At 56.5% G+C, this 18,979-nt stretch overlaps 1 protein-coding gene across 2 annotated transcripts; it reads right to left on the bottom strand.

Moving 5' to 3' along the window:
- Nucleotides 1-2,489: 2,489 nt before the first annotated feature.
- RAC2 (Rac family small GTPase 2) lies at nt 2,490-17,834 on the bottom strand. Of its 2 annotated transcripts, none has more exons than XM_060111817.1 (7): nt 17,800-17,834; nt 15,648-15,719; nt 7,830-7,947; nt 7,053-7,115; nt 6,558-6,717; nt 3,146-3,278; nt 2,490-2,581 (listed from the first exon to the last, which is right to left on the bottom strand). In XM_060111817.1, exons 1-6 carry the CDS (start codon nt 17,832-17,834, stop codon nt 3,148-3,150), a joined length of 579 nt encoding a protein of 192 aa, XP_059967800.1. In that variant the 3' UTR covers nt 2,490-2,581; nt 3,146-3,147. The 2 variants fall into 2 exon arrangements, with proteins under 2 accessions (XP_059967800.1, XP_059967801.1); XM_060111818.1 differs by lacking the exon at nt 2,490-2,581 and adding an exon at nt 4,620-4,623 and having other exon boundaries at nt 3,172-3,278.
- Nucleotides 17,835-18,979: the final 1,145 nt, after the last annotated feature.

Genomic DNA, 18,979 nt, shown 5'->3' with positions numbered 1-18,979 from the left:
ATCAGGGAAGGGGCCAGGGCAATGGTCAGTGTTGGCTGGGTCCCTTATTTTTTTATGGAAGAAAACAAAAATTTTCACAGAAGCTACCTTTCCAGCTGACTTTCACTTATGTCTTGTTAGCCAGAACTGTTCGTACTTGGAACTCCAGTTGCAAAGCAGGCTGGGAACAAGTATTTTTGTCTGGGGCTAAATACACTGCTTCTTTGCACAAAACTAGAATCCCTTTAGCAAAGAGGATGGAAGTAGTGGTATCAGGTGGAAAAGTACAGTGTCTGCCTTAGTGAATTGAGCTCTAACTCCTGTGCCTCTATTTCCTTCTTCGCAAAACAGAGCTGTTAGTACTACATTGGAAGGCTGCTAGGAGAATTAAATGAGATCATATGTGCTGGGTGGAACCACACAATGGTGAGAGAATTTATTTCCTGAATTTATTATTGGTATAAAACAAGGACTGTATCCACTGGGGTAGGCTCAGGGGAAGAGGCACATGGCAGAGGAGGTGTAAGCACAGGAGAAGCGAGGGAGGTAGGGTGCAGCCAGGCCTTGGGGCCACCAGGATGGTCCTGCATTTATCTTGAGGCCCTGGAAGAGCAGGAAACAGAAAGAGGCTCTCCTCGACTCTGGCCCACTGGAAGGGGCTTCTCAGGGCTTTTAAACATTGGATGTTTTAGGGTGTGAGTTCTGACCCATACATGTCTGTATCTGTGTAGTGTGTTGGGGGGTGGGGCAGGGGTGTTAATGGGTTTTTGGTTTGTTTCAGAGAAGTAACTTTAAAAGCATAACGACCTTGTCTGAGCTGAAATTAAGAAAGGCCACGGGATTTCCCCCCTGCACCCCATCCCTTTCAAGAGGGTTGGGCTCTCAGGAGGCCAGTGAGCTGAGATCTTGCATCAGAACTTCAGGACTTACGAGGGGCAGTGGAAGTGGCCGGGAGCCTGGAAGAGCAGAAAATGAAACCCAAATCATTTCACTGGCTGGGAATTGGGGGAACTTCTGTGTCGTCAGGGGCGGGGTCTTATATCTCTTTTTTTTAATCCTTTATTTTAGCTTCCCTAGAGTGTCAGCCCCTGAGGGCAAGAACTTGGGTGTACCGCTGGACCACAGAACAATGCCTGGCACAGAGTAGGTGTTCAGTGAATTTGTGTTAAATGGATGGATGACATTTAGATAGAGAAGCACAGTCGTCCGCAGGATTGGAAAGTCTGGCGTTCGTGAATTAGCAAACACTGAGGTGGGACTGGCTCCATGCCTGTACCGTGGCGCTTTAGGGATGAGCTTCGTAAATCCTTACAGCAGCCCCATCTCTCTTTTAAAGAAACTTCCCTGTGTTTTGTGCCTGCTGGGTCCGGCATTGCTTCCTTACACTGTTGGGACACTTTCCTGGGACCTCCAATAGTGGAGACTAGGGGTTTCTGGCTGCTCATCACCCATATTCCCAAATTCTGGCAAAACCCTCAGTCTCCCTTTGAGAACCAACCCCTCCCTCCACTCTAGTGGGTATGGTTTTGAAAGGGCTGCCTCCGCTCCATGCTCTAGTGTGGCATGTAGTACAGGCTTGACCAATCAGAACACAGCATTCTCCTGACAAATGCGATTGGTTGAAAGGACCTGAGCTGGTCCAATCAGAGTGAACCTTAATTAGAACTTTGCCTGGGGCAGACACTTGCTCTTTTTTTGCTGAACTTGAAACTGGAAGGACGAAGCCCTTGAGGGTCACCTGCCTAAGAATGAACCAGACATCAGAAGGTACAGGAAAGTGAGCTCTGATGACATCATTTGAGCCCCCTTGATCAAGCTGCACCTGAAGTCATCATATTTCCAAACTTGAATCAGTAAATTTATTTTCTGCTTAAGCAGGTTGAATCGGGTTTCTATTTGCAATGACAGAAATCCTGACTGGCAGGGTCTGAAAGTTTTAAGACTGTCACAGGTAAATGCAGCTCAGGATCCTGTGAGTGGAGCAGAAAGACTTGAGAGGTGGCAGGAGTCAGCAGGACCCAGCCTTTTGATTGGCTGGGCAGGTGCCCACAGAGATTTAGAAAATCTGAATGTTTGATGTTGTCCCCAAAAGGAGGACTAAGACCAGAAGAACAAACTTCTCAGACACTTAATTTAGCTCAGTAGCAAGTAGCTCAGACAAGCAAGAGCATCAATATTGGAGTAGACTGCCTCACGGGAGAGTGAGAGACCCATCCCTGAAGGTATATAAGTGGTGGCCGGCAACCATCTAGCCCGAAGTTTCCAGAGGGGATTCAGGTTTTAGGAGGGAGGAGTAAACAGGTAGATGATGCCATGTGTGGTATCTGATCACAGCAACACAGGGGTGGCTTATCGGTCCTGGGGCTCCCCTCTGGCCCCTGGGAAGGCAGGAGCATGAGGGGATGGGGACGCAGCACCTACAAATTCACACTCTTCCCCGGGGGGGAACTCCAGCACAGAGAAGATGATGAACCGAGCTCTGCAGCCATCTTGCTAAGAAACGTCACAGGAAGAGAACAGCATGGCCAGCGGGGGTGCCATGGAGCTTTGGGTGGGGGCCCTGGAGGGTCAGAACCATCTGGCTGGGAGGGCTGGGTGTGTCCTGGAAGGGAGACAGGCAGTGGGTGAGAATTCGGGGCCAATCAGAATCCACAGCCCACTCCCAGCTCTCCTGGCTCACGGCTCATTCCAGCTCCCAGCTTTTGCTCAAGGTTGGCCAAGTCCTCTCTGTCCCACCCACACTGGAAGCCTTGTGGGTGCCTCCAACCCCTACCCATCCCTCTTCTGTCCCAGTAACCTCATAACTCAGCCTGTCCTACCTCCACCCCATATGTGGGTGTCAGGTCTCCCCGGCTCAACCGGCCTCTTCCAAGGGGTAGGGGCTAAGGTATCTTTCTGCCGTGATCCTCCCCGCCCTGCTGCAGGGACGGCAGAGGGGGAGCTCGGTGACACCACGCCTTGCCTCAGGTTACCTGGCATTTTCTGACACTTTGAACCTTCCTTCTGGGAATTGGGCTCACAGAGCAGGACCGGCTCAGGCAAATGGCAACCTGAAGCCCCTCTGATGGTCCCTCTTCTGTCCCAGCCTAAATGCCACTCCCGATGAAACCTAGGGCCAGAGCCTGCTGTGTGTGGGGAGCGGGGGGAGGGGGGAGGGGGCTCTTACCCCTAGAGGATGCTGCAGGGCCGCTTCTGTGGCCGCGTGGGCTGGGGGCACAGGACAGCCCGGATCGCCTCGTCAAAGACGGTTTTCAGGCCTCTCTGGGTGAGGGCTGAGCACTCCAGGTATTTCACTGAGTCTGGGTTAGGGCAGCAAGAGGGTAGAGGCTAGGTCAGGGCTGGGAAAAACCCCCTCCCAAGCCATACAACTGCACCAGCTGTGGTGGCCACCTGGGCTGTGTCACTCAAAGCAGGGTATTTACCCCTCTGTGCCTCAGTCTCCTCATGTCGGAAAGGGGGAGTTTTACTCAGAGGGAGAGGTTAAGACCCCTCACAAGAGCAGGTCTGTGTCTTTCTTGGACACAAAAGCCCTTAATTTAAGGAAGGATACCTTCCTGGCAAGAAAGGGGCTCAAGCTACGGTGACCAAATTTCTCAGCGCCTCACTTTCTTCTAGAAACTTCCCACATGCCTTCCTCCATCTTCCCCCGGGAGGCCTGAGGAACCCGTGGCCCACTCACTAGGACCTTCCAAATATCATCTAGCCAGTCCTTCGCATCTCCCCACTTTACAGATGAGAAAACTGAGGCTCAGAAAAGTCACTTATCCAAAGTCACACACTAGACATTTCCCCTGCCCCAGGGGCAGCTGGGGGCCCTCAGCAAGAGGAATGGGAACTGGGGAGCCCCCATTCCCCCATGAGGGGGACCAGCCTTCTCCCACGTGACCACTCAGGGCTGGAGCACGGGGCACAGACAGTGAGGAAGGCAGGCTGAGCCCCACTCCCAGGGGCAGTGTTCTGTGACGTTCTGGAAGGAACCTGTGAGAGTTCCTGTGTCCATTACAACCCAAGCAGTCTCCCTGAAGTGAGCAACTGAAAAACCCCCCTCTGCGAGAGGGCTGGGGGCCGATTTCAGGAACCAGAGAAGGAGAGGGGCCAGGAGGGGGAACTTTGCTCTTCCGTGGGGGGAAGGAAGCAGACCAACGCCGATCAGCACCTGCTCCCTGCCAGGCACTGAGCTGGGCGCTTCCGACAACCCTGTGAAGAAATTCTGTGATTCCCCGCGACCCAGGTGAGGAATCAGGCCCAGAGAGGGGATGCCCCGGGGCCAGAGACACACAGCTGGGAGAGGGGAGCCAAGATCTCAGGAGGGGCAGCCTAAGGACGAGGGAAAGAAAGTGTGGGGCAAGGACAAGGAAACCAAGGCTCAGAGAGGATGTCACTTGTCCTGAGTCACACGCTGGATGTCTCCCTTGCACGTGGGAGTATTGTCCCTCTAGGGAGCACAGGCAGTGGTCCCAGGGCTCGGCTGGCAGGTACGGAGCACCCCGAGTTGGGTCTGGGAGTCTCGTCACCATAACCCTCTGTGCCCAGAAGGGTGTCACTGGGCATTTGGCCACTGTCTCTCTGCAAGGGACCATAGCCAGTGTCCACCTCTTTCTTCCACACCCTCCAGCTGCGTCCTCCCTGGCACCTGCCACCCTCCTGCTTCCTGGATCAGTAGTGTCTAGAGAAAGGGTCCTGACTGGAGGCCTGGCCACTCCAGGACCTCAGCCTGTCCCCCGTCTCTGCTCCCCAGTCTCCCACTTGTGGAGGCAGCGGACCACCCTGATCATGACTGAGGGAGCCACGCAGCCCGGATTCGAGTCTCGGCTCTGGCACATCCCGGCTGGGTGGCCTTGAGCTAGTGACTTCTCCCTGAGCCTCAGTTTCCTCCTCTGTAAAGTGGGATGATGAGAGTCCCTCCTTCGTATGTGCTATGACGGTGAAGCAGGAGAATGCACAGGCCCAGCACCCAGGAAGCGCTCAATCCTGTGATTGGCAGCTGGGATCAGAGCTGCCCCACAACTCGTCACCCTGGACTGGTGGGCAGAGGCAGCTGCTGTCCTCGTTAGCCTGCAGGTCCCCCAGGTCTCCCCCTTGGCCTCGGCTTGTCCGAGGCAAGTTCAAAGTCATTAGTCACTGCCCCTGGCCAGCCCCAGCTGGTATTGGCTCCAAGATGGATTGGCTAGAGGCCAAGACAGGAACCCCAAGTCATCTCCTCATGGAGAAAGGACCTTTAGGGAGTGTGTAGTCTGGCTAGTACGGACGGGGAAACTGAGGTCCAGAGAGGGGGAGCCACTGGCCCAAGGTCAGACAGACAGTCAGTGCCAGGACCAGAATCCAGGCTTCCAGGCCCCATCTTATCCCAAAGCTTGTGCTTTAAGAAGGACGGGGTCGGACACAGGCTGGCGAGTCACTGTCTTGGGTGGAAGGAGTTCACGGGGACAGGCTGTTCAGAAAGAAGAGAAGGCAGGGGTGCAATCCCCAATATTTGTGCGGAAAGACCAGAGGGCCTGAGAGCCAGAGCCCCTAGGATGGGACAAAGGACCAAGGGTTTAAGTGGCAGCGGAGGCCCCGGGGAAAGACAGCCATGTCACTGGGCTAGTCACATGAAGGAGGGGGTGACGGCTGTGGTTTCTCTTCCTGCGAAGAGATGTGAGTCCCCAGGGCCCTCCCAGTTCCGGCGGAAGGAAGAGTGGTAGGGCTGAGGGAGGGGTGGTTTGCAGCAGGCCCCACCAACTCAGGGGCCAGACCCTGGGTCTGCAGGGCCCTGTGGTGACACAGAGCACCCTGGGCAGCTGGGTCACTGCTCATAGTGGCCAAACCCCACTGGTGGTCCCAGGCTCTTGGGCAAGGACCCTGTCCCCAGGCAGGTCAGGGCCTGACAAAGGACAGCAGACCTGGACGCCACAGAAGAGGCCAGACCCATCGGTCATCACCTCCCTGGTGCAGGCAGCCCTGAGCCACCACGGGGAGGCCCCCAAGCCAGCGGTTTGTGGTCCTGTGTTCAAATCCTGGTTCTGCCACCTACCAGCTGCGTGACCCTGAGAAGTCACTTCTCTGGCCCAGTGGCCGGGAGGCAAAGAGGAGTTGGACTGAGAAGCCAGGAGGGTGAGGACTGGGGGGTGAGAAGGATGCAGAGGGAAAGGCGTCACCCTTCAAACCCAAGCAGAAGCACCACCTCCAGGAAGCCTTCCCGGAAAACCCAAGCTTGACTTTGCTGCTCGTCCTCTGAGAAACCACAGCACACCCCGCTCCATCCCTTCTTCTGTCTGTCCAAATGCACTTATTTCAATATCTGTTTATGGATTATACTAATACTATAATAATAGTTAACACAAAGTGCTTCCTATGTGCAGTGCTGCTCTAGGAGCTCATGGGTGTGAATTCATTTAATTCTCCCAACCACCCAGAGCTACTACTGTTGCCATGGTTCACTGATGAGGAAACATAGGCCCAGAGAGGCTAAGTGACTCGTCCAGGGTCACACAGCTAGTACACGGCACACGCAGGGTGGAATCGCACAGCCTGGCCCTGGAAGCTATGTTTGCAATCACCCTGCACCCAGCTCCCCTGTCTGAGCCCGAGCCCTGTACCGATCTCCTTGGCCAGCGCCAGGCCCTGCGGGTAAGTAATAGGCGCCAGCTTCTTCTCCTTCAGCTTCTCGATGGTGTCCTTGTCGTCCCGCAAGTCCAGCTTGGTGCCCACCAGGATGATGGGCGTGCTGGGGCAGTGATGCCGCACCTCCGGGAACCACTGGGCCGGTGGGTGGGGGCAGGAGGTTGTGCAGGGGGTAGGGGGAGAAGAGGGGCACCAAGTTGGGAGGAGATAATAGGGGGTCATGAGGGTGTGTGGGGAGGAGAGAGGACAGGTTAGAGAGTAAAGCTAACTGTCACAGCCCCCTCTGAGACCCCCTCTGAGTCTCACCCCCAGTCCCCCCCGCCAGCCCTGGGTGGCACTAGAGACCCACCCTGCCCACATCCTCTGCTGCCCCAGAGGCAGGCCAAAGTCAGCAGTCCCTCCCTCCCATGCTCCCCTCCCTCAGGGTCACCTGCCCCACCCCCCCAAGACCCCTGCTCCATCCTACTCACCTTAGCCCGGACATTCTCATAGGAGGCTGGGCTGACAAGGGAGAAGCAGATGAGGAAGACGTCCTGGGAGGTCAGACAAGGGTTACTCGTGAGGGGAGGCCTGGAGGCATCCCACCTGGGCTCTCCCGCACCTGGACAGCCACTGAGGGCTGGAGCAGCCCAGGGGATGCTGGGCGCTTAGGATCCGGCAGAGTAGGGATTCCCTTCCCACCTCTACACCAGGCTGCTGCTTGTTTATCCAACACTTCCTAAAGGCCAGAGACTGTTCTAAGTGGTTAATCTTCACACAACACTGTAGCGGTGCTGCTGCTACCCCATTCCACAGATGGGGAAAGTGAGGCTTACAAGGATTAAAGCATTTGCCATCTGGAACTCCAGAATCCAGGCTCCTCACCAGGCACTCACTACCTACCCCCCACCCCCCATCTGGTCACCAGCCCCGACGCTTTCCTTGCCACCCTGGAGAGAGAGCCCAGCAGCCACAGAGCCACCTGCAGATGTGCCCCCATCACTCCTCCCCTCCCCTAGCACCCCCAGAGCTGGCCATCCTGAGCTCCCATTGGTCCAGAGTCTGCCTGCCCCACCCACTGAGAACCAGGTGGTGCCAGAGCCCAAGAGGCAGAGGGGCTGGGAAGACAGAGGGCACAGTAATGACAGGGGACTGATGGAGGGCGGGGACTCCTCGAGCTGGGCCTTAAGGGGAGGGTCAGGGTTCACCAGGCAGAGGCAACAGGGATGCAAAGCCCAGGACCACGGGGAGGGGGTGGGGCAGCATACCGTCTGCGGGTAGGAGAGCGGCCGGAGGCGGTCGTAGTCCTCCTGCCCTGCCGTGTCCCACAGCCCCAGGTTCACGGGCTTGCTGTCCACCATCACATTGGCTGAATAGTTGTCAAACCTGTGGGAACAGGTAAGATAGAAGGGTCAGTCTCCAGCCCCAGAGTCTGGGGACTTTTAGTCCATGGTTCCGTGGCAGAGGCCAAGACCCAGAGAGGGGCTACAACAGGACCAAAGTCACAAAGCACTATGCAATTGGGTTTTATTTTTTATTTTTTTTAAAATACTGATCTATTGGGGCTCCCCTGGTGGCGCAGTGGTTGAGAGTCCGCCTGCCGATGCAGGGGACACGGGTTCGTGCCCCGGTCCGGGAAGATCCCACATGCCGCGGAGAGGCTGGGCCCGTGAGCCATGGCCGCTGAGCCTGCGCGTCCGGAGCCTGTGCTCCGCAACGGGAGAGGCCACAACAGTGAGAGGCCCGCGTACCGCAAAAAAAAAAAAAAAAAAATGCTGCTCTATTACATAAGAAATTTTAAACGCAGTTAAGCATAAAGAGGAAAGCATTGTCTCTACTGTTTTTCTGCCCTTACCTACCTTTTGGAGAGATGATTTTTCGAGGCTGCATAACATTCTCTCCAAGGCATGATCAGAATCAACTTTACCCACCTCCTAGGCTGGTCACCCAATGTTTGTTGAATGAGTGTTCATTCCTATCTTAGGTTGGGTCCCCCCAGAAGCAAACCCTGAGCTGAGGGAGTGGCACCGGTGGTTTATTTGGGAAGTGACTCCCGGCAGCCGAGGGGGAGGGACAGGGGCTGTTGAGCTGTTACTGCGTGGGAACTGGGGCTCCGTCTGGCTGGGGCCACTGAGCTCAGGGCATCCCCCAGTGGAGGCAGGGAGCTGGGGTATTTAACCACCATCTCCATCTCCCGTTAGCAGAGGGAAGTCCTTGGGTGTTAATTCCCTGGCCTTCCAGCCCACCCCTAGTGCACACCAAAAACTGTCAGTTACTGGAGATTTCAGGAAATGCCACTGGCACACACTGGAAAGGCACATGTTGAAGGAATAGGGTGGGGCAGAGGCTAAAATCTCCCTGCCAACCCCAGAGAGGCCTCCAGGGCAATCACACAAGCTCCCACTGTGAGGAAACGTCCCAGACACCTCCCTCCCTGTCCCCGACCTGGAAAGAGCTTGTCGTCCCCTCTCTCAGGCAACTGCTTTGCCTTGACTATGAAGTGGTTTTAGTGTGTCTCTGTCCTGCCATGGGCTGTGGGCTCCGTGAGGGCGGGGCCAATGTCAGTTTCATCTCTGAAGACTCAGGACTGGCACCTAGTGAGTGTAGGTGGAACAGAGTTAAACGAAACTGAACTGAAGCCCTTGGGATGCCACCCCCTCCACAAAGTCCTCCCAGAACAGTGCTCAGTGACAGGCTGCAGAAGCCGTAATGCTTCAGAGCAACTCCAAAGACATCTGTCCTGTGACAGGCAACCCCCCCAAAAAACAGTGGGTAACCTGACATGTTTAACACCCCATGCTTGTCCAGCCTTAAGTTCCACAGATGGCCCTGCTCCTTCCTGCATGGAAAGTTCCCGCAAACGCCCCTCCCCTGGCTCCCCACTCTTCTTCTTTCCTGGTGCTGGGCTGACTCTTACTCATCCTCCCTCCAGTCGCATTTCAAAGTCACCTCCAGGAAGCCTTTCCCGAGCCCCAGCCAGGTCGGGGCCCCCACCCCGTCCCAACTCAGTAATCTGTGGTGAACTCAGCACCCAAACAGCAGACATCAAGCCTGGCTTGTTCCTCACTGCACCAAGGCCAGCATCGCACTTGGCACGTAGTAGGTGCTCTGTGGACCTACTAAAAAATTATGTTTAACTGCATGGAAAGGTGTAAGGAATGTATGAATTAGGATATGGGGGTTAACAGACATGTACTAATACATATGAAATATATAATCACAAAATACCTATGGAATACCAAGAGAGTTCTACTCAACACTCTATAATAACCTACACGGGAAAGGATTCAAAGATGAATAGACAGATACATTGATAGGATGAAACAGATTCTGTACACCTAGGAGAAACTACATTTTTATCAAATTTTCTCTGATAATTAATAAAAATTAAATTTAAAAAACAAACAGCAAGTAAGGAGATATAAGCTCTTGGGGGTTTGCGCTGGCACATTCCACTCTAATTTGCAGCCTACCACCCATACCGTAGCGGGATTTCAGGCGGAAGGCACTGCTCAGTGAGACAGCGCTGGGCATGATGGGGAAAGAAGTGCCCATGCACGGGGCTTCCCTGGTGGCGCAGTGGTTGAGAATCTGCCTGCCAATGCAGGGGACACGGGTTCGAGCCCTGGTCTGGGAAGATCCCACATGCCGCTGAGCAACTAGGCCCGTGAGCCACAACTACTGAGCCTGTGCGTCTGGAGCCTGTGCTCCACAACAAGAGAGGCCGCGATAGTGAGAGGCCTGCGCACTGCGATGAAGAGTGGCCCCCACTTGCCGCAACTAGAGAAAGCCCTTGCACAGAAACGAAAACCCAACACAGCCAAAAATAAATATAAAAATAAATAAATTTAAAAAAAAAAAAAAAAGAAGAAGTGCCCATGCTTTCTCTGGCTTCTCCCAGAAACACTCCTTTGGGATGAGCTTAGGATGCAGGGACACTCTTTCCCTTAATGTCCAGGCTGAAATTCTGACACCAAAAAGCCCCCCAAGATTCCTTGAGCCAAAGGCATCTGTCTTCTCTGAGCCAACTCCAGGGTCTCAGGGGCCGTGGCAATGGGGAAAGAGCTGGTTCCTGGGACTTGTAGCAGCACCAAGCACCTGCTCTGGGGCTGGTCAGAGGGCTAGGGACCTTCATACTTTAGGTCTTGAAGTCCCAAGTGACCCAAGACAAAAGAACCTCAAGTTATTGCCATTAGACAGTTGAGGAAACCGAGGCCCCAAGAGGTCAAATAACTTTTCCAAGGCCAGCCAGCCCACAAGCATAGGAGCTAGGATTTGAACCTGGCTTCCTCTGTACACTCATTTGTGAGAGTGGACAAATGCACTGCAGGAGGGTTGATTCGCCTGGGGATAGCCACCCAGAGGTGGGAGAGAATGGCAAGTTCCTTGTGAAGCCTTGTCCTGTTTGTGTGACCCTGGGTGAGTAACCCAGCTTCTCTGAGCCTCACTTTCTTCATTGTGAAAAAAGCCCTATCTCTTGGGGCCATTAGGAGGATCTAGAGACAGAGGACGTTCAAGACACCTCATGGGGACATGCTGAGAAGCTAAACAATCTCATCCTTAAACATCACCGGCCCCTCACAGGGGACCAGCTGCCAGAGCCTGAGGGATTACTGCAGGGACAATGATCCACAACTCCCGGGGTCCCCTACTTCAGAGACCGACAGGCAGCCAGGACCAGAGGAACCTTATACCACCACTGCGGCCAGCCCTCACTCCCATTTTCCAGATGAGGAAACTGAGGCTCACAGACAGGAAGGGACTTGCCCAAGACCTCACAGTCGGTTGGTGGCAGAGCCAGGACTAGATCCTGTTACCCAATTCAGAAAAGCTCATGGCGTAAGCATCACTGCGACCTCATGGCTGGAGACTCAGCGGAGCTTGAGCTAGGGTCTGGGGGCTGACTGGGAACTGTGGAGAGGGCAGGGAGCTCACACTGGCTGAGCACCCAGGGGTGCCAAGTGCTGTTTCAGGCCCTTCATACTTAGATCATTTCAGTGAGCCCAGGAATTGGATTTTACCATGGTGCCCATTTTACAACCAGGAAACTGAGAGTCAAAGCCCGAGAGTGACCTGCCCACGGTCACACGGCTGGAGTGCTTTCACCCAGAGTCTTTGTGTCTTCTTTCTGCACCCCCAGGGCTGCAGGCCCGGCCCTGACCCCAGCATGGAGTGGAGGAGGGGTATGGGGGGCAGGTGAAAGGGGGCTCAGCGCCGGGCATCACCTGACCACCACCCAAGCCTCCAGGGAAAAGAAGGTGGACTCACAGAACACAGAGACCACAGGGCATGCATGGCTGTGACTTGGGGACCAGGGGGGATTGATAGGTCAGGTGGGGCATGGACCACTGCTGGATTCAGGGCGTGGTCCTCCAGGCAATGGGGAGCCACCGAGGGGCTTCACCAGGCAGGGGTTACATGATCAACTTTGCATTTGGAAAAGGCCCTCTTGGCCACTGGGTGGAAAAGTCTTGGAGAAGCGTCAGAGGGGAAGCTGGGAGACAGAGCCACCGGTGAGAGAGGCAGGTGGTTGGAGGAGATGGGGGAGCGGAGAGGTGTCCCAGGTGGGATGCGAGGGGATAGAGGGCGTGTACGAGCAGTGGGGAGGCTTGAGCCAGCTGGACACAGTGAGGGAATAACTCACCTGGTGGCAGGAGTATGGGGCGAGGGGGAGGTGCAAGGCCAGGCAGGAAAGCTCAGCAGGGCCTCTGGTACGTCCACTAGGGAGGCTGCAGGTCATCCTGTCTATGGGAATCTGGGCTGGATTTGCCAGTTTACAAAAGGAAGGTGAAAGCCAAGTACTGGCCCATCCAACCTAAATTAACCACCTGTGTTCTTCCTTCCAAGAGACAAGCCCCCACAGAGCTGAGCCCCCTGCTGGTGGTTGAGTTCCAGCACCTTCTCAGGACAGGCTGGAGCATGCCCTCCCTGCCTGGCAGGCTGGCCCTGTCACTACAGAGCACCAGCGATGTGCTCATCTCTGTTCTAGAAGCAGGTCTAGTGCAGCGGTCCCCAACCTCTTTGGCACCATGTCTTCTTTCATGGAAGACAATTTCTCCACGGAATGCACACTGGGGGTGGGGGTGGGGGGGCTGGTCCAGGCAGTAACGCGAGCGATGGGAGCCGCAGATGAAGCTTTGCTCTCTCACCTCCTACTGTGCTGCCGGGTTCGTAACAGGCTGTGGCCCGGGGGTTGGGGACCCCTGGTCTGGTGAACTAGACAGACCAGGACCCTGTCCTCATGGAGCTTCCATCCCAGCAGGAGAAGTCAGATGGGGAAGGGCTACAAAGAATGTCAAGCAGGGTGGAAGATGGAGGGGGCCTGGGCGGAGGGAGGGGCTGCTTTAGACAGTGGGTCAGGGAGGGGATACCTCGGCCGGGAACTGAGTGATGGAAGTGGCCAGTGCAGAAGCCTGGGGGAGGCTGGCTGGTCCCCGAGGACCAGAAGGGAGTAAGTAAGAGGTGGGTTTTAAGGGAGGAATTTAGGCCGAGGTGTGGCTCCATCTAATTTTCGCTTTTGAAAGCTCACCTGGGCTTCCGTTTGAGAATGGTCATAAGGAGAGGGGAAAGGGGAGAACCCCTAGGTCACAGGTACCTGAGAGCAGGGTCTTCCTGCCTTGTCTTTGTATCCCCAACACCCAGCACAGGGCCATCCACAGAGCAGGCTTCGGTCTCCCCATCTGTGAGACAGGGCTTTGACCCTGAGCTCTTATCCCCCAACCCGCAGGCAGGAAGCTCAGCTCAGCTCTCTCGCTTATCTGATCTGGTCCACTGGCACATGCCTCCGGCTCCAGCAAACCCTACCACCCCCAGCTCCAGAGCTCTCTTGACCTTTATCTCTGTGCCAGAGATCTCAGGCTGCCTGTTTTCCCCAACTCTGCTCTACCCGGCTGTCCCCATCCTCCACTGTCAAGGGCTCAGAGTGGCTTATTTTCCCCTCCCTGTCACAGGGGTGCAAGCACTGTAGCAGGAGCCCCTCTGGGGGCTTGTCCAGAGCCGAGTAACTCCATATGGAAGACAAAGAGGGTGGGAAGCAGGCCTGGCTACATACCTGGCAGGGTCCAACACAAAATGAAAATGCAGGGACCCTTGTTCAAACATTAAGAATTTCAGGATGGGGGCATCTGAGCATTAAACCAAGTGCAGAACCCACCTGAGTGTGTGCCTGCCTAGATGGCTCACCCAGGAGCCGGCCCTGCTCTCTGACCCAACCCCTCAGAGTCCTAGGAAGGTAAACCTTGTCTGGTCCATTCTGTCTGTCCTTCCACAAGGTTGTCCAGGACAACCGAATCCACTCAGGGCCACCAGGGGCCAGTGTCTCCGGGCTGCTGAGCGCAACTGGCCCTACCTTGGCCTCTGCTGGTCCCGCCATCTTGCACCAGAGAACTCGCCTCCCATCTCCCTGCACAGGGAAGGCGCCTGGGCAATGAGCTTGGCATGTCCCAGCCCTGCCCCTCCTCTTAAAGAAAGGGAAACTGAGGCTCACCGAGGGGAAGCAATTGGTCTAAGATCTTTGAGCAAGTGGGCCCTCCAGCCCAGCTGCAACAGGCAGAGACAGGACACAGGTAGTGCCAGCACAGTCCTGGTGATAGTGGCCTTCTGCAGGAGCTGCCTTCACCGATTCTGCACCTGCCTTCCCGCTCGAGGCTAGAGCCAGCCCTCCCTCAGCACCAGCAGGCATTTGGTGATTGATGGTGAGGGTGCAGGTAAGGGCCAATGCGGAGAGGGGCACTGGCGCCATAGGGGGAGATGGGAAATGAACTGGGGCAGAAATCAGTTTTCCAGGCTTCCTACCCAGGTTTCTCTGCCCTCTCCTTGCTGCCATCCTCCTGCCCGGGCTGGGGTCCCTGAGGCAACTGGAGCCAGGGCCAGTGTCCCAGGGAGAAATATCAGTAGAGGGAGCCCAGCCCACCTGGTGACCCTGGGGGACAGGCCCCTCAGCTGCTGTGAGCCTCAGCTTCCCCCTCAGGCACCCTGGGGCTAGAATAATAGCCACCTCCTCCCATGAGCATCAAATGAGGTCACACATGTATGACATTTCATCCAGGGACCAGCACACAGTAGGGCCTTGATAGATGGTAGCAGTGATCCATCCTCCTAGGGCCTCTCCATGAAGTTCAATTCAGGTCGACTCAAAACAGATATATCGTGTCTAAGGCAATGTGTAGACTGCGCTGTGCATAAGACACTCTCCTAAGACAACGGGGAGACCCAAAAAGACCTGGACGTGGCCCCCTGCCCTCCATAGGCTCATGATCATGGGAAAGATCAGATAAAATCTCTCTGGGGAGTGAGAGACACTTTCAGGCTAGATCAGAAATGCTTCCTGGGGGAGCAGGCACTGGAGCTGGCCTGGAGGTCTTAGATATGTGGACATGGGAAGGAAAAGCATTCCAGGCAGCTGGAGCAAAGGCCCTGAGGTGGAAATGCCCAGGGAGTGTTTGGTGACCAGGGGCTGGAAGCAGACGGGACAAGAAGCAAAGTACTGGGCTATGAAGCTAGAAAGGAAGGTGGGAGAAGGCCACACAGAGCCTTGGATGCTGTGCTATGGAGTTGGGGGGCTGTCCTGAGAGGGGTGGGGCCACCGAGCATCGGTGAGAGGGGGCTGGAACTTCCCATTCACCCCACATACTCCTACATACCTGTGCGTCAGGTGACAGCCCTGCCGCCACATCCAACACGAGGGCAGGCCTCCAGGTGGCACTGCCCTCTCCCCCGACACACACGTGGGCCCTGATGTCTCTGATCTCCCGGTGTCAAGGCCCTCCACTGCTCGCCCCAGCCCCTCTTCCACCCTGCTTTTGCTCACACCAGCCCTCCGCGTCTCCCTGCTTGAAGGCCCCCTGCTCCCTGGCGCCTCTTCTGCACCTCCCCACCCCGCGGCAGCCTCTCTCCCCTCTGGGAGCCCCCGGCGCTCATCCCGGCGCTGGTTGCTGCCTCCCTGGCTGAATCAGTGGGCAGCTCTGCCAGGCAGAGACTGGCTGGAGGCTGGCTTTCAGGCTCACAGGATGTGCCTGAAAAGGGGGTGGGCTTGGTGATGCGTGTCTCCCCAGCCTCCGAGCGCCCCGCCCACGCACAGAACTCACACGGTGGGGATGTACTCTCCCGGGAAGGCGTTGGTGGTGTAGCTGATGAGCAGGCAGGTCTTGCCCACGGCTCTGAAAGACAGGAAGTTCGAGAGGACAGTGGTCATGAGCCCTGCCCGAGGCTCAGGGAGGTTTCTCAGCACCTGCCCAGTCCCCTAGCCCAGCCCCCAGAGAAGACCCAGGCCCACCCCTGTGGGCCTCAGGGTCCCCGTCTGAGAATCCCTGTATCAGCGTTCTCACACCTAAGAGTCCTAAGAGTCATCTGGGGTGTTTGTTAAAGGACAGACTTCAAGGTCCTACTCCAGAGATTCTGAATCAGAGGTGTGGGCTGGATCTGGGAATTTGTATTGTAACAGTCTTCCCCAGGTGACAATGATGTGAGACAGAGGGTTAAGAGCAGGGTCCCCAGGAGGCCCCTGGTACCTGTCTGGGCTCTGCCATCACTCCCCTGGGGTCCAGATCCCAGCTTCATCAGCCACCCAGTGGTAGCACGATCTTAGGCAAGTCACTTAACCTCCCTATGCCTCAGTTTCCCCATCCAGAAAATAGGGATAAGATGAGTTCATCTCATAGGATGGACTGAGAGGTAAATTAGACGAAGCCGGTAAAAGAACTGAGCACGGTCTTGCATAGTGTAGCAGCCAGCAAATATTGGGGAAAGCCTGACCCTCTTCTTTCCCTCCCACCTCACCATGGCAGTTAAGAGCATGGAGTTTAGGAATCAGAGAGACCAGGATTCAAATCCCATGAGGTCTCGGGCAAATGACAACTTCTTTGAGCTTCAGTTTTCCCAACTGTAAAATGGGCCTAATATTAGGGTTGGTGGGAGGATAAAACAGAGGAGTGTGACTAAGCCCAAGGCCTGCACATAGTAAGTACTAAGTTAGCAGTGATCGCCATTACTCGTGCAGTCTTCGCCCTCTGTCTGCTGGGCTGGGAGGGGGCAGGGGGCACAGGTAGCCCTGGGCCTTCCCCTACCCAACTTGGTTTCGTCACTTCCTGCTCCGAGAGGACCGGCTGCCCTCTTCTCCCCACCCCCTCCCCCGGGCCTGCCAACAAGGTAACTCTACGTGACTGGAACATTGCCCTTGGCTTCCGCCCTCCCCTCCTCAGATCAGATATAAAGCAGAAGTGAGCCGGGCTGGACAGGCGGGCAGATAATGTGCATCAGAATCAGCCCACCCCAGGCCAGGAAAATCGAGTCACTTAAGGCCTCAGGCTGCTCCTCAGTAGGATGGGAGGGTTGGATAAGAGGCCCGCCCAGCCAGACCACGCAGGAATGTGTCGGGGTTGCACCTACAGAAAACCCCAGGTGGTACCTGCGGGCTGGACCCTAAGACTGTGCTGCCGGCAGGCACGAGAGATGGGCATATCAAAGCTGTCATTTTACAGATGAGGAAACTGAGGTCCGTCGGGGGACACGACAACCTGAGGTCGCTGAGATCTAACAGCTGAGAAGGTGCCTCGGCTCAGCCTGGCCCACACTGACCCCCCAGTCTCCCTCCCACCCCTTCCTCCTCCTTCCCCAGCTCCGTCTCTCACGCCCCTCCCCCTTCTGCTCCTAACCCACGGACCCCACACAACCTCCCCAGCCACGCAGGCTGAGGCTCAGGAGGCCGGCTTCACTGAACACACTTACGTGCAGGACAACCCGTCAAAATATCTCAAGGGACCCCACATCAACCCTGCGGACATGGGCCTCTTTCCAGATGGCCAAGCTGAGGTTCAGAGAGGCACTGTGACTTGCCCAAGGCCACACAGCAGCGCAAGCCAGTGACTAGAGCCCAGGTCAGCCTGGGGACCCACCTCCCCAACCCCCGAGCCGGCATCCACAGAATCGAAGCCTGAGGGCCCATGGGAGACCAGCCTCAGCTCTCAGGGTGCAGGCGAGGGGCCCCAGGCACCCCCAACCCTAGTCCTGTACTCTCCACCCAGGCAGCTTCCGGGGTGAGGTGGGCAGAGAGAGTGGAGCTGTCCTCAGCCCACCCCTGGGGCTCCCTCTGGGCCTGGGAGAAAAAGGGACCTGTTCCTCTGGCGGCCTCCCAGGAACCCCTCCATCTGCAGGGCAGGGGGCTTCCCCAGGGGCGCCAGGGCGGGAGGGTCCAGGGCTACCCCGGGACGGAGCTGTCAGCAAGTCCAGCCGGGTACCTACCCATCTCCCACCACCACACACTTTATGGCCTGCATCGTGTCCGAGGCCTGGAGGGCGGTGGTGCTGACAGCTCAGGGCCCGGAGCGCTTCTGCAGACACGGGGGTGTGGAGAGCTGGAGAGGCACCCTGAGCAAGGAGCAGCCGCAGCGGGACAGGAGGCAGGAGGAAGCGGAAGGGGAACTTACCCAAGCTGCTGCCCCCACGGCCGTTTGCAGAAGGCGGAGCACGCGGTCTGGCCAAACGGCTCAAGGGTGGGGTGGCCCTCAGGGGCTGGGCTGGGCCTCTGCCACCCCGCAGGCATCCCTGCTCCGGGACACCAGCAGGAGACCTGGGGACCCTCTGGGCTGGAGACTCACTTCCATGGGCAGGGCCAGAGCTGTTCTCCAAGAACCTGAGGCTCCTAAGAATGTAGTTCACCTCAGTTCTGGTCAATAAGCATTTAATGAGCACCTACTGTGTGCCAGGAACAGGATCGGGTACTGGTGAGTCTAGGATGTGAGCGGGAAGATACGACTTCATCACAGGTGTTCATAAAACAAGGCAGGAAGTGATGGGGCCACGGAGGATTGACAGGGAGGGGACCTCAGAGTTACACAGAGGGCGAGCTAGGGCCTTTCAGGTGGCCTTGAAGCTGGCACTTGAAAGCTAGTGTCAGAGATAGGGCTCTCCAGAGGGGAAGACATGGATGCTCCCCAAGTGGGGGCCATTGTGGGACCCCCTGAGTGTGAAACGATGGGAGAGATATGGTGGGGGGATATGATGGGGCAGGAAAGGAGGTGGGGATCAGCTGACAGAGAAGGGGAAACGTCAAGGGAAATGATGGGCAGCGCCCCATGCCAGCCAGGCCCTGTGCTGGAGGCAGCCCTGGGGGACCGTGCACCCTGGCTCAGGAGCCGTGGCCCACTTGAATGATGCTGAAACAGAAGGTCTTAGAAGCCAGTTGATTCACTAGGATCACCCAGCCTGAACTCAAACCCAGGGCCAGGTGACTCCAAACTCTTCTGTCACCCCGGCTGCTGTCTGCGGGACAAAGCCTGAGTTCTGCAGTGGGTGGGGAGGGCGAGTGCGCCCCCTCAGCCTCGAGGAGCCTCGGGATCTGAGCAGCACTGGATCTCCGCAGCGGGCTTCAAGTTCACTCTTCTTTGCCACCGCTCCCCATGCCCAGCACCCCTCCGGCTGC

This window comes from Mesoplodon densirostris, chromosome 11, assembly GCF_025265405.1.
Source record: "Mesoplodon densirostris isolate mMesDen1 chromosome 11, mMesDen1 primary haplotype, whole genome shotgun sequence".
Classification (NCBI taxonomy): Eukaryota; Metazoa; Chordata; class Mammalia; order Artiodactyla; family Ziphiidae; genus Mesoplodon; species Mesoplodon densirostris.
The sequence above is the reverse complement of the archived record's forward strand: the minus strand, read 5'-3'. Positions and strand labels throughout refer to the sequence as shown.

Coding starts and splice junctions, on each gene's coding strand:
- RAC2 (XM_060111817.1), bottom strand. CDS start 17,834: ATGCAGGCCATAAAGTGTGTGGTGGTGGGAGATGG. Junction 15,720..17,799: donor TGTGTGGTGGTGGGAGATGG/GTAGGTACCCGG, acceptor CCTGTCTTTCAG/AGCCGTGGGCAAGACCTGCC. Junction 7,116..7,829: donor CGCTCTCCTACCCGCAGACG/GTATGCTGCCCC, acceptor CTGACCTCCCAG/GACGTCTTCCTCATCTGCTT.